The sequence below is a fragment of the Sciurus vulgaris genome, assembly GCF_902686455.1.
Source record: "Sciurus vulgaris genome assembly, chromosome: 13".
Taxonomy (NCBI): domain Eukaryota; kingdom Metazoa; phylum Chordata; class Mammalia; order Rodentia; family Sciuridae; genus Sciurus; species Sciurus vulgaris.
The window spans coordinates 48951614-48968935 of NC_136474.1; the positions used below are offsets into that span (position 1 = coordinate 48951614).

A 17322-nucleotide genomic window follows, 5' to 3' on the forward strand; every position below is an offset into this window, starting at 1 on the left:
CAACTTGAGGCCAGCCTCAGCAATTTAGCAAAGCCCAAAGTGATTTAGTGAGACCCTGTCTCAGAATAAAGAAAATAAAAGGAACTGGGGATGTGGCTCAGCGGTTAAGCATGTGTGGGGTACAATCCCTGGTACAAAAAAACAAAACCCTTCAAGATAAAGTATGTATGGCCAGTAGACTTGGCCCTCCAGTTATCCTGTCTCTTGCTGCTCATGTATTCCCTGGTAATACTTCATGCTTGTGCATGAGACAAAGAATTCAAATTCTGATGTTTTTCACTTAACGTTCTATGATTGGATTTTTTCCATCTTGCTTCGTGATCTTATTTTTAATAATTGCATAATAGTTCATTGAGAGAGTATACCCTGCTTTTCCAAATTGTTCCCATATTACTAGACATTAGTTTGTGTCTATGGTTTCCACTACCAGAAATACCTGGCAGTGGATGGCTTTCTCTTTGGAGCCTCACCTTTCTTTTGAATGATTTCCTTATAATGCATTTTCATACGTGAAATTACAGGGTTAAGCAATGTTTAAACTTCTAGATGGCCCTGGGCACTACTGCTAACTGCCACCCTCTGTAAGGCTTGTACCAGACTCTATAGCTCCATCAGTCACAGATGAGGGGACTGAGGTAGTCACCTAACACTGGCCATCTGTAGTATTGTAAAAAATTTTTCGTTGTAGTATTTCATGTTTAAATGTTTTTATGTCCTCATTTTTAGGTTATCAATCCATGGACACAAATTCTTGTTCCATATATATATATATTTTTTTTTTCTTCAGTGCTGGGCATCTTACCCAGGGCTTTGAGCATGCTAGGAAAACTCTCTACCACTGATGGACAGCCCCAGAGATCACTCACATCATTTGGGGTTTGTGAGCCCATGACTATATGACTCTGGGTCTGCTATACACCTTAACTATTAATCTGAAGAAAGAAAAGCATAGTTATTTCAACAGGTAGCTTTTGGGATAGTTGCTCAGGTGGAAGAATAGCATTCCATGTTAATAGGGCTTTTCAAGCAGGTATTTAGCTAATTCTTACAACAGCCTTATAGTGTAGGTGCCTCTTGTTCCACTTTTTCAGTGAGGACACTGAGGCCCAGAATGCTTGATGCCAGTCCTACCTGTTGACCTCTCCCGCCTGATCACTTTCCATGCCTATACTGAACCCTTCCGTTTCAGCTGGCTTCGCTTCTGAACCGGCCAGGTGCCTGCCGCCCCACATCTTGCATGCCCTCTTAGTGGAACAAATGGTTCAACCGATAGGGCCTTGTGCTGACCATGTCATAAACACGACCTCAGTTAATATTTGCAGTCATACCTGTGGCAGGTAATGCCAGGGCCTGTGTGTAGAGGAGGAGGCTGCAGGAGGCGATGCACTCAGTAGGTGGCCTATCCAGGGCATGACTTTGGAGCCCAAGCTCATTGCCACTGAGCGGACTGCCTTGGCCCATTGCTGAGGGAGCCTGTGCAGTTCCTTTTCTGACTCTTGGGCTACCACCTCCCTGTCTCAGCAACTCACTGGTCACGATAGGTCGCGGAGTGATCTTACTGTGAGACCAGTGTGTAAGTGTCCTGGCTCTCCATTTAGCTGGGATCTCCTAGTCCAAGTGCAAGGCTGTCAGTGCGGGCTTTGCTAACATAACTGTGTTCCTGGTTCCTGGCTGTGGTGGTGAAGACAGATCAGACAGATGGAGACTGTCTTAGTCCTTCCTGGCTGTTCCAGGTAGTCTGCTTCCAAAATAGCACTTGCAGTGGTGAAGTCATTTAGTCAGAGACCTGCAAATGTGCCTTTTATGGGACAGGTAGATCTATGCAAAGCTGGGTGTGACATCAATTATTATAAGGGCATTTGCTTTCTTCTAATCCACAATTCTTTTTTTTTTTTTTTTTTTTTAAGTGGTACCAACCCAGGACAAGTGCTCTCTGGCCAAGCTGTATCCCTAGCTCTTTCTTTTTCTTTGTTTCTTTTTTTCTATTTCGAGACAGGATGAGTTGCCCAGGATGACCTCAAACTTGCTATTCTCTTGCTTCAGCCTCCTAAATTACTGGGATTATAGACGTGTACCACTGTGCCTGGCTTGATAGTTTCTTTCTAAAACAGATAATTCTTTTGTAATTGAATATCATGCTTTGGTTTATTTCTTTGGGGGTTAAATCTGGTCCTGCATTGAATTTGCTTATAATGGGAGATTCTGGAATTAGCAGCTAACATTAATCACCATGTTTATAAATCTCACCAAATCCTGAGTGTTCAGTTTGTGTGACAGGATTTTGCAGTTATTTCAAGGTTTTCGAAAGAATCTATTTTACATTTCAAACATCTCAGATGACTTTGTGAACATTGCCTTTTTTCCTGCATCCAAAGCCCTCACTCAGTTTTAGTTTCTACACTTGTGTTATTTAAACAAAAGTTTGGGTGTGGGGTATCATTGTTGTTAGTTTTTATAAATCCTAGTTTTGCTAGGAAAGGGGAGGATCAGTAGCTGTGGAGGAAGCTTGGGTGGGCACAGAACAAGTCGGGGGACTAGAACTGCTGGACTTCTCTACTAGGGCTGTGCCTCTGGCTTCATGGGGTGTTCTGAGAGGCTTAAAGCCAACCAGATCCTGCTTGGAAAAAGGAGTCTGGTGGGACTGCGTTTGCTTCCTGACACAAAGGCTCATTACGGGTCCATTTGGGTTAGTGCTCATGTCTGGTACCTTGGGTTTCTCTGAAGTGGCTGTAACAGTCAGGTAGCCAGATGAATCTGTTTGCAGGTTTTAGTTGGATTAGGTATGCAAAAAAAAAAAAAAAAAAAAAAAGTAAAAATTTGAAAAGTGAGAAAAATGTACTGTTTGTCTAGTGAATATTCCATAAGGTATGAGATGGAACCCTAAAAGCGTGGAAGAAATTAGGGGCTTTTGAGCATTTAGAAGGAAAAATATGTGATTAAAAAGTACATGGTTATGGCTAGATTTTGGAGAAAGTCTTTCAAATGCAACTGTTTCTCAAACTATAGTCTAAACAGATTCCAGTTATTTTGGTTCGATTCTACTCAATTATGTAATGTTTAATATTCGGCCTTTCTCTATTGGATGGGAGGAATGAATGAAATGGGAAGGGTGAACTTTTGCCTCAAGAAATAATGGCCATACTCTTGACAGATAGAGGATGTCAGTGTTTTCTTTACGATGTGGTCTGCTGCAAACATGGCCTGTTCTTGTAAAGACTTAAGGTAAATGAGGTAGATATTAAAATCTGTCTATGCACGGGTTGATTTCCATGAAGTCAGTGCACAAAAATTTCGTGTGTCCGGGAATGTTGAGCTGTGCAGCTTTCTCTTTAGATTCTGACACAGGCTCCGTGTGGGCGCATCTGCAGTGCTCTGCCTTTTGTCTTTCAGATGATCAGATTGTGTGAGCATCATTTAGACCCTGCCTGTGTTTACCTGTGTGCTTTGGTTTGTTTCACTGTCGGAGATCTTTGAGTTTGGCACGTTTATAAATAGGATCCCCTCAGTTCTGCTTTTCTTTGTCCAGTTCTGCCTCGTGTTAAGTGGTTACTGAGTTCTAAAGGGAACAGGGTAAAGTTCCTAAGGCTTAAGTTGCCTGCGTCAGGTCAGTGGCACTGTGGAGCATCGTACTGCATGGTGGAAAGCTCCTGCTTGCTGCGGGCAGGGAAGGGCAAGGCAGACTTTCTTTCTTTGTCCTAGGATGCTCCTGGAAAGCCCTCATCCTGGCTGTCCTGACCTCTCTTTTTTTTTTTTTTTTTTTTTGTGGGAGGGAGGTTGGGATTGAATTCAGGGTACTTAACCACCGAACCATATCCCTACCCCTTTTAATTTTTTATTTTTGAAACAGGGCCTCATGAAGTTGCTGAGGCTGGACTGGATCCTCCTGCCTCAGCCTCCCTGGGATTACAGGCATGGGCCACTGTGCCCAGCTAATTTGTTTCCTCATGTGTTGAACTAGCAGGATTGGGCCAGCTGACAAAGTGATGTATAACCATTTCTCCTTCTCTCTGTCCTTCTGTTCTGCCAGGCGGGTGCCCCAGTGATGTCTGGTGCAGGAGAGGGCACCAACCCTGAGAACAGCGAGCTCAAGTATTCAGGTCAAGACGGGCTCTACATAGGCGTCAGTCTGGCCTCACCGGCTGAAGTCACATCCTCCGTGCGACAGGATTCCTGGTGCGCTCTGGCCCTGGCCTGAGCCCCTGCTCCCAGGAGGCAGGGAGGGCTCCACCGAAGTCCTTGAACCTGCTATGTCTGATTTTTTTTCCAGCAGCCCAGACTGGCGACGATGCAGACAGAACATTCCTCTGATGTGTGATTTCTGTGCCTTTGTTTTGAAAGAGGTGTATTTCCCCATGAGGCTTGCTAAAGAAGAGAAGAAGATGAGGCTCCTCCGGGGAAGGGCCAGTGTAGCAGCAATGTGACCTGCTCCATCTGGCCAGGTCCACCTCCAGCCAGCCTACCTTTGGGTCAGCTCCTGCATGGCTTGCAAAAACTGGGACTAGGACCAGGGCCTTGCCTACTAAAGAAGATGGAGAGAGATTCTTTAAAACAAGGTTTTACGTGTATTGCCCCAAATCATGTGCTTCTTCTGATCGATTTCGGTTATTCCAGAATTTCTTCATACCTGTTCCACATGCAGATTTCACAAGTGTTCATGGAGAAGATCATGGAGGCCATTTGGTACACATCCTGGAGGCTGATTGGGTTCCTGGATCTCTTTTCAAAATATTACTCAGTTTGCAAGACTGCATAGTAACTCTAATTTACACTGTGACTGACATTTCTCAAAGTTCATCTTGTGTGACTGATCCGAGGTCAGTCAGAATTTGTAAACAGGGTAGCAAACAAGATATTTTTCTTCCATGTATACAATAATTTTTTTAAAAAGTGCAATTTGCGTTGCAGCAATCAGTGTTAAATCATTTGCATAAGATTTAACAGCATTTTTATAATGAATGTAAACATTTTAACTTAATGGTACTTAAAATAATTTAAAAGAAAAATGTTAACTTAGACATTCTTATGCTTCTTTTACATCTACATCCCATTTCTATATTCCCAATTGTTTTAAAAAAACTATTTCAAGAACAAATCTTCTCTCAGGAAAATTGCCTTTCTCCATTTGTTAAGAATTTTTATACAAGAACACCAATATACGCCCTCCCTTTTCTGTGGAATATGTGCTGGAAAAATTGCAACAAAACTTTACTACCTAACGAATAGCATTTGTAAATATTCTAGGCATCTGTAAACACTCTGAAGTCTGTATAGTGTGACTAACCCACAGGTTGGTTTACATTAATTTTTTAAAAATGGGATGTCATATGGAAAACTATTTCACCAGAGTTTTAAAAATAAAAAGGGTATTGTTTTGTCTTCTGTATAGCGAGTACCTTCCCTTTAACTTCATTTCAGTGCTGCATATGGTTATAAATCTTCGTGTAAAACAAAGGCACATGGTGTTTGCAAACTGTCTTATAGCCTTCTTTTCAAAAATAGTCCTTTGGGAGCTGTTGTGTACCTTGGTTTACTTGCAGTTGGCATGTGGACTTAGTTGTCATTTTTCAGTTGCATCAGGAACAATTCTTATAGGTGTAAAGGACCCAGTATTGAATGATGTTGTCTGAGAATAGAAGCATTTTGTTTAGGATCAATGCTTGAAAAACATATTCCCAAGTCCGGGATTTCTTTCCTTGTGAATGAAATATGTGCAGTGACCCAAGAACAGAATGGGTTCCTTTCTGGTTCCTCTGTTTTGCAGAGAGCCACGAAGTCTCAAAGCTCCTCTAAGCTCACAGATACTTAGATGATCTGAATGGCCTCTTTGGTTTTTCATTGTTGGGTGGATTTCAGGAAATCAGGAGTCTGTTCCATAATACGAAATGGTGGTATTTAACTCGAACTCCTTGAATGTGAGGCATTTTGGATTTTTTTTTTTTTTTTTGTATCTTTATTACAGCCACTCTGGGGGGTTCAGTCTGAATTTTTAAGAGCAGGGAATATTCCTGAGTGGTAGGTGCCTCTCTATGTTAGGAAATGGTAGGTGGTGCTGGTTGCCAGACTTGGAGCTGGTGTGTGTGCTTATGTGTGGATCTGGGGATTTCACAGAAGCCCACAAACACCCTGCTCTAACCACAAGGACTAGAATGTTCATGGTCCTGAGAATGGAATCAGACCTAGCCTGCAAATCAGTCTGTCCATGGCAATGAACCAACCCTGTGAACTTGGGCCAGTTATCCAGCTTTCATTTTTTCTTAATTTTGCAAAATAAGGTGAATGAAGTATAACTCAGGTTCACCTGAGATAGTCCACATAGAGTGCGCAGTGCAGTACCTGGTACGTAGTAAGCATTAAGCCTTAACTTTGAAAGACAGTGGCGAGAGCTCTTCCAACAGGGGCGCTTTGAATAACGTCTCACTTCCTGTGGAGTATCCGAAGTTTATGGTCTCTAAGAGTCTGATGTCCCTTAGATCACCTGCACTTCTTGAATAAGGCTGAGGAGAGAGAAATGACGGATTCCCTCAACCCAGGAGGTTGGCGGAGTTGGAGGGAAGATGCGTGAGAGATTCCAGTCTGCCTGGGGCTGATGGTTTTATAGAACAGGGCTGCTCTGACAGCAACAGAAAATTATTACCCTCATGAGCTCATTCTTTTTTTCTCTTCTCTTACGGTTCTTATTATTTTGAGTGCTTTCTGGTGGGTTGGGAGTTGTTAAAGTTAATATGCTTTGATAAAATTAATATGCTTTGACTGAAAAATGAATTTTTCTTATTGTGACTTCCAAATGATTCTTTTTTTTTGGGGGGGGAGGTGGTCTCAAATATTACTTTTTCCAATCCTAAGATGTCATTAAATTGCCAAAGTTCCCCTCCCTTCTTTTAGAATACAAAGTGGAAAGAATTCTAGTTATCAGGAAAGAAATTACAAGAGGCAGAAGAAAGGGAAGGGACTTTTTTCAATTGTCCTAATACAACAAACTCCCCTGATCTGAGCCTTTTAAATGATGACTTTCTTACCTGTGGTTGCATGAAGTAGAAGTTCCACAACTGGTTCCAAATACTCAATCTCTTTTCTCTCTCCCTCCCTCCCTCTCTCTGTGCTGCTGGGGATTGAACTCAGGGCCCTGTGCATGCGAGGCAAGCACTCTACCAACTGAGCTATATCCCCAGCCCACAAATATACAATCTCTACACCCCTCCCTTAAAGTATGTCATACAGAAACAAAACTAATGCTCTCTCATGAGTGCTCCTTAGCTTAAAAGATCCTTAGACCCATTAGCGTGGGTTACAGAATTTATGTCCTCTGTCACCCTTGGTTGATGTTAGGTCATCTTATATAAGTGAAGGCTCTGTCTGGAGTCTCTCTTCAGGGTCACTTAATGTTGCTTCCTGGTACCTATGGGAGGGTCAGGAAAGCAAAGGGAGCCATTCATTTCCCCCTGCAAATAAATTAACTTCTTGCTCATGGGAAATATTTTCCCAGGGCCTTGGAAATTTGGTGTAATTTCAGATCATAGATAAATTAGCTCTGGGAGGGCAACTCAGTAGTAGCTCTGCTAGATTCCAGTTTGGGGCAGTGTGTATTAAGTTCTATGGGCCCACATTGTCCCTGGGTTCTTGCATGCCAGTGATTCTGAGAAGTGAATATGAGGGGTTGAGTGTAAGGAAGGGAGAGGCAAGAGAGCAGACTCACAATCAGGCAGCTCTGGCTAATTTTTGTTTCTGGATTGAAATAAATCAGTCTGGCAATACTAGTTATCTCCTGTTGCTTGAAGGTTCTAATTAGCAGTCAGTTAGGAATTTGATTAATTTATATTTTTGGTACTGGTGATTGAAACCAGGGGTCCTTTACCCCTGAGCAATATCTCCAATTCTTTTTTTATTTTTTATTTTGAGAAAGGTTCTCACTAGGTTGCCAAGGCTGATCTCAAACTTTTGATCCTTCTGCCTCAGCCTCCCTAGTTGCTAAGATCACAGGAGTGTGCCACCATGTCCAGCAGAGTTTAAGTGGGAAACAAATGCAGAATAATTTGCTAGACAAAGGCTTTCTAAATAGGGTCTGTGGGTCCAAATTTGGTACCTGTGACTCTGGCTACCTGAGACCTTGCCCTGGATTCTGTGTGGCTGAACGTTCAGCAGCTGGACTCTGAGCAGGCTGCTTTGTCTATGACCTCTGAGTGGGGTAATGATGGCCAAGAAGCTGACATTGTAGGACACACAGAAGAGAGGAAAGGTGGTGTTTTAGTTGGTTTAGCTGCAAGATATAGGTAGGCTGAAGGCCTAAGTAAGTTCATAGGGACCTACTATAAATCATTTCTAGTCATTCCAAACAGATCCTAAAGGACAGTTAGTTGTTAGCACGTTGCAGGTGCATGTTGAACCTCTGAGACTCACATCTGAGTGAGCATCCATGCTTCCCCAAGAATCCTACAGCTTCCCCCACAGAAGTCAGATGACTGCTGGTACTGCACTGTTGCCCACAGCTGTAATGGGGAAGTGGACTGTTCCATAGCTGGTGTCTGCTATTTTAGTTAGATTTATTTGGCTTGATGGCTTGATTTTTTTTTTTTTTTGCACTGGAGAATGAAACCAGGGTTCCTTTGCTGCCACATGCACAGTCCTTTTTATTTTGAGACAGAATCTTGCTGAGTTGTTGAGGCTGGCCTCAAACTTGCAATCTTCTTGCCTCCCTAGTCGCTAGGATTATAGACATGCACCACCATGCCTGGCCCTTTTGTTCTTTTTCCTTTTTTTTTTTTTTCAAGAATGAACATTTTGAAAATGGTTAAATTATAGCATTTAAAGATGAAATGAAGTTTGCTTTGTAGCAGCGCTCACATTTCATTTATCAGTGATCTGCTCTGTTAAGATAATTATCTAGACATCTGGTGACTTTGGGACGAAGTGTTTCCTCTCTCTGGACCACCAGACATCCAGCAGTGTAGTCTCAAAGGTTCCTTCCATCTTCCTTTGCATCCCACAGTCTGGAGGCAGACTCTTGTGTGTAGTGAGGGTGGGTCTGTGACGTGATCTGGGTTCCCAGAGTTTGAGGTGCCTTGTGAGGAGCAGGGAATTGGAGTCTCCTGTTTCTCTTCTTGCTGCCTCACCTCCTCATGGGATGGTCTGTGGAGGCCAAGGCCACAGAGGATGAGAGTCCTGGTCATATTCATGAGCACAGGGAATGGTAAGAAGTGCCACTGGGTGTTAGGGAACACCCAGCCTATTTGGTCTGAGGCTCCTGATATAAAACATACAGCGATACAAACCCAGACCGGAAAATGGAAAAGTCTGCTAGCGCCACAGTCCGCAGAAAAAGGAAAAAACAGCTTTGCTTTGCTTGGCCCCTTACTTCAATATCTTGTAGTGGGTTTTTTTATTTCTTGGAAACACCAACTTTTCGTTGTTTCCTTTCGGTGCCTTCTCGTTAGCTATTCCAGAGTTTTCCTCTCTGTCTCTACACCCGCTTCCGTGAACTTTACCCATATTTTTTGTGAGTTCTTGTCCTTTAACACTCCAAGACAGAGATAATAATGGTAAATATTTAGATAGCACTTTTGATGTGCCAGTTTCTATACAAGGGACTCCACCCCCTTCCATGGGTTTTAACAATTTTTTGTGTGTGCATCTGTGTGAATTCTATTCCTTTAATGCTCCAAAGACTGGTCTGAGATAATAGTAGCAAATATTGATATAGTACTTTCAATGTGCTGGTTTCTATACCAAGTGCTTCACAAATACCAACTTATCTACTTACACTGAGCAAATAAGGCAGCACTCTCCCCATTTTACAGATGTGTCTACTGAGCACAGCGAAGTTAAGTAACTTGTCCAAGGTTCTACAGTGGCAGAGCTGGGATTGGAGCCCTGAAGTCTGGCTCCTGAGCTGCTCTTATTCACTACAGCATATTGTCTTTTCATCTTTATCGAAAGATGATGAAATGGAAGAACACAGAGAAAGCCAGCACTGCTTGGGATTTGAGGCTGCACCTTCTCTCTCCTAATCTCAGAAATGCACAGTTGTGATTTGTTAACACAGGTATGTCTAGATTGAAGAAAATTAGGACATATGTACATTTCTTCCAGTTAGTTACATGTTTAACTCTTATTTTGTTTGTTTGTTTGCTTTTGAAACAAGGTTTTGTTATGTTGCCCAGGCTGGCCTCAAATCCCTGGGCTCAGTCAATTTTCCTGCTTCTCCTGAGTAGCTGGGACTGTAGATGTGTGTTCCCATGCCTGGCTTAGATATTTGCTTTCTAAGTGCCTGGTTGTTAGCTGGTTACTGGAGGTTTCCTCTAGCTCTGGAGAAATTCCCTTCTCTTTTTCATGTAACTTCAAGGAAGGCTTGTGATGTTCTTATCTAGCTTGAAAAATTAGGGGAGAACATTTTGCAAAACATAGAAACCTGGAGGAATTATTAATAGTGGTTAAAGCAGAGCACCAGAGAGCACGAGGAATACCTCATCGTGGTGTAAAATCTTTCTGTGCTCAGCTGTGCCAAAGAATTCTTTTTTTTTTTTTTTTTTTTTTTTCAGGAAAACTTGCGTAAGATTTTGGCAGTGGTGTCTTGGGCTTTATCTTCTTTGGTGAGTGTTCATTACTGCTTACATCATTGTTGCTATTATTACTTTGATAAGTGTGCATTACCAGTGATGCTCTGCACCAGGGGTTCACCAACTCCTGTGTGCACGAGAATCACACACAGTGCTTATTAAAATTGCACAGTCCTTCAGTCCTTCCCTGGAGAATCTGGTTTTGTAGGCCCGGCATCATACTGATGAAGCTGCACATTTTGGCCTTATGTTCATCAAATTTCTTGGCTAGTACAAAATTCAAAAGTTAAAAACTAGAATGCAGTGGAAACTAATTGTCTTTTCCACCCCTGTTCGGTAGGCATTCAGTTCCTCCTCCTAGATGTAACTTCAACTTCTTGCATAGATTAGAGTTGTTAACTGGCAGTGCATGCATAAGTGCATAAAAGTATCCATATTTCACTTTATTTTTACATGTGTGATAGCATGCTATAAACATTGCTTGAAGTTTGCTTTTCTTCCTCTCAGTTCACCTGTGTTCATTATTTAAATCAGTGTCTTGTGCTGATCTGTTCAAGTAATGCTATAATTAATATGCGGTGCCTGTGTCATTTTGTATACATGCAAATGTACCTAGAAGATGAATTTTTAGAAGTGGCATTCATTACTGGGTCAAGGGGATCTCTTTTCTATTTGAATAGCTATTGCTAAATGGCTCTGCAGAGGTTGTCTCATTTGCACTCCCACTGATCATGTGACACTATTCATCAAATGAATCTGTTATCTAACAGATCTTTGTCAATCTTGTGTCTCTGATTTTTCTTTTTCATTTATCTTATTGTGATTGAGATCAAATCACTTTTCTTGTGATTAAGAGCCCTGGGTAGTTCTTGTTTGTGAACTCTTTGCCTGTCTCTGTTTATAACTTCTGCCTTTTTTTTTTTTTTTTTTTTTGATTGGGCTATTGGTCTTAGTGACTTGAGAAGTTCTTTGCATGCTAAGGAAAGTAGACTTTTTGTTTGAAATATATTTTAAAGATATATTTATTCCTGGTTTTCCATTTGACTTTGTGCTTTTTAAAAAATTATGATGGTCTTTTCTTTTTTTGGAGTGGGGAGGTACTGGGGATTGAATTCAAGGTCACTCAACCACTGAGCCACAATCCCCACCCCTATTTTGTATTTTATTTAGAGACAGGGTCTCACTGAGTTGCTTGGTGCCTCACTGTTGCTGAGGCTGGCTTTGAACTCACAATCCTCCTGCCTCAGCCTCCTGAGCTGCTGGGATTACAGGCGTGCACCACAGTGCCTGACCTTTTCTCTTTTTTTAAAGTAATTCAGTTGATCAGTCATTTATGGCTTCAAAGTTTTGTGAAATATTTATGAAGTCCTTCCCCATTGTTCAGATTACTTTTAAAGATCCATTTTCTTTTAGTATTTTTATAGTTTATTTTTGAGGGTTGCATTTTTTCCACTTGGAATTTTTGTTGTTGTTTGTTATAAAATGTAGACTGTATATTCAATCTTATATTTTTGCAAATGGCAACCTAATTATCTCCACATTATTTCCTGAGTAATGCTTTTCCTTCCTATTGATTAAAAATATGTAAAATTTCATATGAATATGTATTCTTATATAATTTCTTATGTGGGACATATATTTACTACAACTATATTGATTCTACTTTTTGATTTTCTTTTCTGTGCCAATGATCCATTTATTTAATGCTTCAATGCCATATTGCTTTATTATATTTTTAAATGAATTTTAATAGACTGTTCATCATTTCTCAGTAATCTTACTTAAATTTTTTTGATCATCGTTCTTATTTATTTTTTCATATAAATTTTCTTTTGTTTTCATTTTGCAGTGGTCAGGATTGAACCTGGGACCTTGTGCATGCTAGACGTGGGCTCTACCACTAAGCTACAATCCCAGCCCTGCACATGAACTTCAGAATCTGCTTGTTCAGTTAAAAAATTTCTGTTGGTATTTTCATTGGAATAATATTAAAGTTTTAGATTAGCTCATGGAGAATTAGTATCTTTATTTTGTTAAATCTTCCTGTCCAAGATAAAGTGTGTCTTTTCATTTATTTAAATCTTTTCCTGTGTCCACTAATATTTTAAATATTTCTTCATATATGTTTTCTGCTTAAGTTTTTTTCTGGTTAAGTTTTTTTCTAGGTGTTCAATACTGTTTGATGTTGGCATAACTTTTAATTCATTGTTGTGTCCATTAAGAGTATATTAAACTTCTTCCTCAGAAACTCTCAATTTCCTACATCTTTCTTCGGCCAATTCTCTTGTGTTTTCTGAGGGAATGGCAGTTTATTTGTGTGACCAGTGTTTCAGGTGTTGGTGGAAACTGTGCTCTTGATGTTTGATTAAGGAAATATATATACGTCATTGTGCAATTATTTGTTTAAATCATGGATTTATATTACTTTAGAGATTGACCCTTCCACCCTTGCTGAGGTCCAGATGAGGAAATTGAACACCAGAGAGATTAAGTCCTGGCTGGTCAGTGTAGAATCTGGGTTTCTAGACTTTGTGGCTCAGTAGCCTTAACTCTGGGCTAGGCTAAGCTGTCAGCAGATGAAACTCAAGAACCAAACACTGTGAGCAACAGCTTCGATTTGGGCAGAGGCTGGCAACTTCTTACTATGCTGTGCAATGCTTCTTCATTAATTGGTTTAGGAATGGACACGATCCTGAAACTTGGGCCAGAGGAGATTTTCAGAGATTGCAGTGTCTCCAAACACTAGCTCCCTCCAGGGAGTAGCACAGATGACCACTGGTCTCCAGTGAATCATCAGGCAGCATTTGCTGGAATGAACGAACCCACTGTGAGAGCAGGAAACCAGGACAAACACCTACACTTGCTAAATCACAGCTTCCCTTTCTGAGTCTCTGGAGATCATTTATCACCAAATGGACAGAAATGCCCTGCAAAGTTCTTCCAGGCTTCACAGCTTGTAATTAGGAGGGTGCATTCCTCCTGCTCCCCTTTTGTTTGTGGCTGGCAGAGGGAGGACCTCTGGCTCCAATCAGCTGGGCGATGACCAGCAGCTGGGCTGGCTGGGAGAGAGTGGTGACTCCATTGGAATACAATTGGTCAGCCCCACTATACTTTATTCAGAGAACCCAAGATATTGAGAACACAAGGCATCTTTTTAAAAAATTTGTTTAATTAGTTATACGTGACAGCAGAACGCATTTCAACTCATTGTGCACAAATGGAACACAACTTCTCATTTCTCTGGTTGTACACACGGCAGAGTCACACTGTTCAGGCAATTATACGTGTGTTCGGGTAATAATATCTGTCTCATTCCACCATTCTTCCTACCCCACATCCCCTCTCCTCTCCTCACTCCCCTCTGCCCAATTCAAAGTTCCTCCATTCTTCTCTAGCAGCACCCCCATTATGGATCAGCCTCTGTATATCAGAGATAACTTTCAGCCTTTGGTTTTTTGGGATTGGCTTATTTCACTTAGCATGATATTCTCCAGCTCCATCCATTTACCAGCAAATGCCAAAATTTCATTCTCCTTTAAGGCTGAGTAATATTCCTTTGTGTATATGTACCACATTTTCTTTATCCATTCATCTGTTGAAGGGCATTTAGGTTAGTTCTATAGTTTAGCTATCGTGAATTGAGCTGCTATAAACATTGATGTGGCTGCATCACTGTAGTATGCTGGCTTTAAGTCCTTTGGGTATAGACTGAGAAGTGGGATAACTGGGATGGATTCAAACTAAAAAGCTGCTTCTCAGCAAAGGAAACAATCAATAATGTGAAGAGAGAGCCTACAGAGTGGGAGAAAATCTTTGTCACATGTACTAATCTCCAGGATGTAAAGAACTCAAAGAACTTAACACCAAAACAACAAATAACCTAATCAATAAATGGGCTAAGGAACTGAACAGACACTTCACAGAAGATTACAGTCTATCAACAAATATATGAAAAAATGTACAACATCTCTAGCAATTAAAAAATGCAACTCAAAACTACTCTAAGATTTTATCTCACTCCAGTCAGAATGACAATTTTTAAGAATACAAGGAATAATAAGTGTTGGAGAGGATGTGGGGAAAAAGGTACACTCACACATTGCTGGTGAGGTTGCAAATTGGTGCAGCCACTTTGGAAAGCAGTATGGAAATTCCTCAGAAAACTTGGAATGGACCCACCATTTGACCCAGGTATCCCACTCCTTGGTTTATACCCAAGGGATCTTATTCATGGAAAATCATGTGGGAGCACCTTCACGTTACCTGTGGTCTGTGTGGAATATATTGGTATAGATTACTATGTATTTAACACTTCTCATAATTCATTATTTCATTTATGCTTTTTTTGTACTTTTTAAATTTTATTTGGTGGTGCTAGGATTGAACCCAGGGTCTGGTGCCTGCTCGGTAAGGGCTCTACCACTGAGCCGCACCCAATCCTTTTGTTCCTACTCTCTTACTATCCTTTGTATTTATACCACGACTTCCTTTTTGTGGCTTTGTTTGATCTATTCTTCCATTTAAATTTTGTTGATCATTTAAGTCTCCAACAAAAACTTCTGACTTTTTAATACTACTCAATTCAATGGTACATTTCCATTTGGGTCTTGGAAGTGACTATGGGAAACCTTTGACTGGTGTTTATATCTCAAATGAGGGCTTCTGATGGATATCCCCCCCCCCCCCCCACCACCGTTCAACCTTTTTTTCCTTGACCTCTCTGAGGGGCATTAGATACTGTGGTCAACTCCATCTTTCCTGAAGCCCTTTCCCCCTTTGACTTTCAAAGGATGATATAGCTGATGTATCTCCTGATATATCTGTCAGGAGATGTATCTCTCAGGAGTATGGTGATGTGGAAAGACCATGACTTTGCGGTCATGATAATGTGGGTTTGAAGCTTGTTCAACACTTGGGCTTGAACAAGGTACTTAATCTCCCCAGGCTGCAGGGTTCCATCCCTCTCTCCTTACCTCCCTCCCTTTCTTTATGCAATCCTCCTGCCTCAGCCTTCCCAGTCTCTGGGATTGCGGTGTACTCCACTGCACCTGGCTTGCAGGGTTCTCGCCTCAAAAAGGAGAACAACATTGGCCCTCTCACATTGCAGTCAGTCATCAGCGTTAAAGCCCTGTTCAACTTCGGTTTTGTGATTGTTGGAGCAGGGTTTGAAATCCTGGGCATGAGGCTAGGACATTGCCTTCTACCAGGCAGACACTTGCTGATTTCTGCTTCCCATGTGCCACCTGCCATGACATCATTTATTTTTGTACCAAGTATGAGTGTTCTCTAGAGAGATAGAACCTAGGGGACACACACACACACACACACACACACACACACACACACACACACACACATTTTCACAGATATGTAGATAGACATAGATATTTATTTTTAGAAATTGGCTCATGTGATTGTGGAGGAAGTCTGAAACCTGTCATTCAGGCCTGCATGAATCTGGTGACTCAACTAAGAGCTGATGTTGGAGTCTTAAGTCCAAATTCTTCAGGGCAATAGTCTGGAGGCTCAGGGAGAATTTCCATATTGCAGTCTTGAGAATTTCTACTTTGGGAAACCTGTCTCTGCTCTTATGACTTTCCACTGATTGCATGAGGCTCACCCACACTATGGAGGGTCATCTTCTTTGCTGTAAGTCTACTGATGGAAATATTATCTCTTCTCAAAAACACCTTAACTGAAACATTTAGATTGGTGGTGTTGGACTAAACAACTGGAAACCACAGCCTAGCCAAATTGACACCTAAAATTAACTATCACACTCCGTAAGCTGGATCACCGATCTGTAGCAATTGGGCCCCAGTTCAAAGCTAAAGGGCTTCACTCATGAGGTCGCTGAGATGACTGAACATGGAGGGGCCTTGGGGGTCTCTGTTAGAATTCACTCCAGATCAGAGTTCAGTGCTGTTTCTTGAGGCCTCTCTTAGGGTTCTTACTCAGGGGAAGTTAGGCAGAGGGGTGCCATCCTGAAGCCCAGGAGCTCTCTTTGGCTCAAGTCTGGGCTTAGTTCTGCCTTGTGAGGCTCTGGGAAAGTCACTGGGTTCTTCTGGGCCTCAGTTGATCCATCTATAAAGGGGAACATTTAGGACTTGATACATTTTCTCTTTTCACTTTTTGACAATGCTTTTCTCTGCTCCCCTTTTTTAGTACCAGATTTGCAGAGACTTGTTAGGAATTTCTGGCTTGTGATTGCTTCACTTTTTTTTGGAAATAGTTCCATATTTTTAAGCAACATTAAGAATTGACATCACATGTTTATTGACCAGAAAAGTGATACCTTTTTATCACTGATGTGATGATATCATTCATCTAGTAGGGCTCAATACATGTTTTTTGAATTAAAATTTTTTAAATGTATGTCTCATTATTTCTATTCATAGCAGAAGCTCCTGGTCAATGGTAGCTAGACCCTATCTCTGCTTTAGCTGTCTTGTGGTTTAGGGAACTCCTGATATTGGTGTGTTAACTTTGTGTTCCTGTTACAAAATACCTGAGACAATCAAATTAATAGGGGAAAGGGCTTATTTTGGCTCCTGGTTCAGAGATTTCAATCCCCGGTCACTTGATCCTGTTGCTTTGGGCCTGTGGCAGCACAGTACATCATGGTAGGAACTTGTGATAGAGGAGGCTTATTCACCTTACAGTGGCCAGGAAGCAGAAAGAGAGACAGGAAGGGGCTGGGGTGCCCATATCTCCTTCCAGGTCTTGCTCCAAATGATGTAATTTCCTTCCAACACTTTCTTCCTCCTAAAGA

General features: G+C 41.4%; 1 protein-coding gene and 1 long non-coding RNA gene across 3 annotated transcripts in view; both read left to right on the forward strand.

Annotated features, from left to right (window-relative positions):
* GATA6 (GATA binding protein 6) overlaps positions 1-5381 on the forward strand; it is a 29766-nt gene extending 24385 nt beyond the window's left edge. For both annotated transcript variants that reach the window (XM_079108733.1, XM_079108734.1), the window contains exon 7: positions 4028-5381. In XM_079108733.1, coding sequence (XP_078964859.1) covers positions 4028-4195 — 168 coding nt within the window. In that variant the 3' untranslated portion in view covers positions 4196-5381. The remainder of the gene's footprint in view (positions 1-4027) is intronic.
* Positions 1-17322, forward strand: part of LOC306642548 — a 506277-nt gene that overhangs the window by 268318 nt on the left and 220637 nt on the right. The gene's annotated exons all lie outside the window — the stretch shown is intronic.